The 2,918-nt window shown below is 58.8% G+C and overlaps 1 protein-coding gene across 1 annotated transcript in view; it reads right to left on the minus strand.

The window, feature by feature from the left end:
• LOC104545704 (post-GPI attachment to proteins factor 2-like) overlaps positions 1-530 on the minus strand; it is a gene marked incomplete at both ends in the record, with an annotated part of 9,091 nt that extends 8,561 nt beyond the window's left edge. Inside the window, one exon of the mRNA XM_010190910.1 lies at positions 424-530. Coding sequence (XP_010189212.1) covers positions 424-530 — 107 coding nt within the window. The remainder of the gene's footprint in view (positions 1-423) is intronic.
• Between the last annotated feature and the right edge of the window lie 2,388 nt (positions 531-2,918).

The raw sequence follows: 2,918 nt of genomic DNA on the forward strand, positions 1-2,918 counted from the left end.
AGAGGAAAGGGATAACACCATGTCTGCTGCCCGCTGCTGGCAGCCGTTCCAGTTTGCAGAACCAGCAGGTTCCCAGTTCCCCAGCACAGAGACGCCGGTTTCAGCTCCGAAACAGGCATCCTCGGGCAAGGAGAAGGGGTCATCAAACCTGACCCACAAGGACACGAATGAGGTGGTTTTCAAACATCAGCTTTAAAATAGAACCAGAAAACAGGAAATCGAAAGATCCCTTCCCGCTTTGTTTTGGTAAACCATGGATTTTGGTGACCACCTTTCAAAGTTTCCCCTGGCGGCATTAAATCCTTTAGCACCCACTCCTGGTTATTTCCCAAGCGAGCCACAGCCACAGACCCCAGTGCCAGCCGGGAGCCCCCTCCCCAGCACCCAGCACCGCACAGGGAGAAGAAAGGAAAGCGTCTGTACCTCGGGACTTACTGTGTGTTTCTTAGTCATTCTCCAGAGGACGCATGTCAGGAGCATGTGGCCCAGGGCCGACGTGATAAAGACGATGAAGGCATTTTCGTGGATTGCTGAATCAATGAGACAACAGGTTTCCTGTTAAACTGGAGCCAAAGGGAGCAGAGGAAGGCAGGGTGGGATTCGTGGTGGGTTTGGGATCGCTTTCTGCCAGACACGGCACTGCTGGACGTCCCCGCAGACAGGAGATGCTGCGTCCCCAGCGAGCAGCAGGGCTGGGGACCGGGGTCTCTACAGGAGACGGGGGCGGTGCGGCTCCACGCCCCCTGCACCCACGCAGAGAAGGGGACAAGGGGGTTAATGGCAAAGCTGCTCATGTGCCCTGCAAGCCCAGGACCAGGGGGGGAATGCAAGGTGCTAGAAGACCCATCCCAAAGGTGCCAGGAGGTGTCTGGGACTTGGTCTGGGAGTCTCCATCGCTTCACGTGGCTGTGAACCTCAGGGACCCTTGAGAGCCGCTCAGCATCACCGCTGTTGCTCTAGGGATGGGGAAACTGAGGCACAGAGGGTGGTTTGCACAGCGAGCTGGTCCAAGATGCAGAAAGGGCCGTCTTCTGGCCTCCTGCCTTATCTGCCTGCCAATTAACCACAACACCAGCACTGGGGCTGTCCCGTGTCTCACACAGACTGAGGGTCAGGCTGGAACCCTACAACACTGGGTCAGGGCAGCTCAGGACCCCTAAAGCTGCACACAAAGCCCACACGAGTGATTTCCAAACAAGCGCTTCTCTTTATGAGCTTCTTGGCCTTTTCCCCAGGAACTGAGCCACAGCCTGAATTCCCAACCACCTGAACATTTAAAATGATCTCTCCTGCTTCCCCTCTTGGTGCCAGGGGAAGGGAAACCACACAAGGAGCGAGGGTGAAGGCAGCTGCAGCGCCCTGCCAAGACGATTAACCTCAGCCCGTCCTTGTCTTTGTGCAGCAGCCAAGGTCTGAAACTTTCCCCACAAACCTGAGATTAGTCCGTAATAAGGATCAGAGAGATCTGGGTTAGCCTCGGGTCTCAGCGCGGCTTTTGCCCAGCCACTCTGCCGCGCTTCGGTCTCCTCGCAAAGCTCTGCATGAGCCGGGCACAGCCACTGGCCATGAAACGAGGCACAGGCAGGGCCATTCAGGTGACAAATGCACTTTGAGGTATCTCAACCACAAAAGAGCATCCGAATTTCTATGCTCCTGGCCCTGATGCATTGGAGAAGCCCTGCGGGCAGGTCAGCCTGCAGTCCCCTGCCGTGGTGCAGGCAGCTGGGGACACAGGCAGAGGCAGGCAGTGGAGATGGGACAGAGTGCTGGCAGGAGACGAGGACTGCGAGTGGGACAGGAACATCCCCACAGACCTCCGTCTTCACGTCCGCCCCTGGTCGCTGGGCTCCACTACAGATCCCTGTTGTCACCACCAAGACCACAGGAGCTCGTGGGATACTGTCCATGACACCGCAGCCCTGAAGACCCAGTGGGAGCCAGCGAGCAACCGGACGGCGCGGAGCTTCATTGGATTGACAGCCGGTCTGCCAGGGACAGGCCTGACACGGACACAGCTGCTGAGCCACGAGCAGGAGAGCAATAACCACTGCACGGGGAACGACAGAAGCATCTGAGTGGGAAAATAAGCAGTGTGCGCAGAGCGTGGTCGGATATCTCGGCAGCCCGTGGGGCGCAGGGGCTCACGCACTCATTACCTGCTTTGCCCTGCTGGTTTGGTACACAAGATGCAACACCTCCCCTTTGACAAGGAATCGGGATGGCGCCTGCGTGGCTCTGCACTTCCAGCACGACAGCCTGCTCTGAGGGCAGCAGCAGGGCTGGAGGGAGCCTCAGGCATCACCCATCTACTCCTCTGCACTGAGCAGGACCCCTCAGCCCCACAGGCGCAATCCCAGCCTTCCCGGAGGGTCCCTGCAGCTGTAGCCCGCTTCCAGTTCACTGCTCTAAGCAGCTGCAAGGTTTCCTTGCCCCAGGGTGGCCAAGAAGGCCAATGGCACCCTGGCTTGTAGCAGAAATAGCGTGGCCAGCAGGACCAAGGGGGTGATTGTGCCCCTGTGCTGGGCACTGCTGAGGCCGCCCCTCAAATCCTGGGGTCAGTTTTCGGTCCCTGACTCCCAGAAGGACATTGAGGGGCTGGAGCGTGGGCAGAGATGGGCAAGAGAGCTGGGGAGGGCTCTGGAGCAGCCGGATGATGAGGAGCAGCTGAGGGAGCTGGGGGTTCAGCTGGAGGAGGTGAGGGGAGACCTCATCCCCTCTGCAGCTCCTAAAGGAGGGGGTAGAGAGGGGTCATTGGTCTCTGCTCCCCAGGAACAAGCAATGGGATGAGAGGAAATGGCCTCAAGTTGTGCCAGGGGAGGGTGAGGTTGGATCTGAGGGGAAATTTCTTCCCTGAAAGGGTTCCCAGGGCCTGGCAGGGGCTGCCCAGGGCAGTGGTGGAGTCCCCATCCCTGGAGGGG

This window comes from Mesitornis unicolor, unplaced genomic scaffold, assembly GCF_000695765.1.
Source record: "Mesitornis unicolor isolate BGI_N332 unplaced genomic scaffold, ASM69576v1 scaffold28210, whole genome shotgun sequence".
Taxonomy (NCBI): Eukaryota; Metazoa; Chordata; class Aves; order Mesitornithiformes; family Mesitornithidae; genus Mesitornis; species Mesitornis unicolor.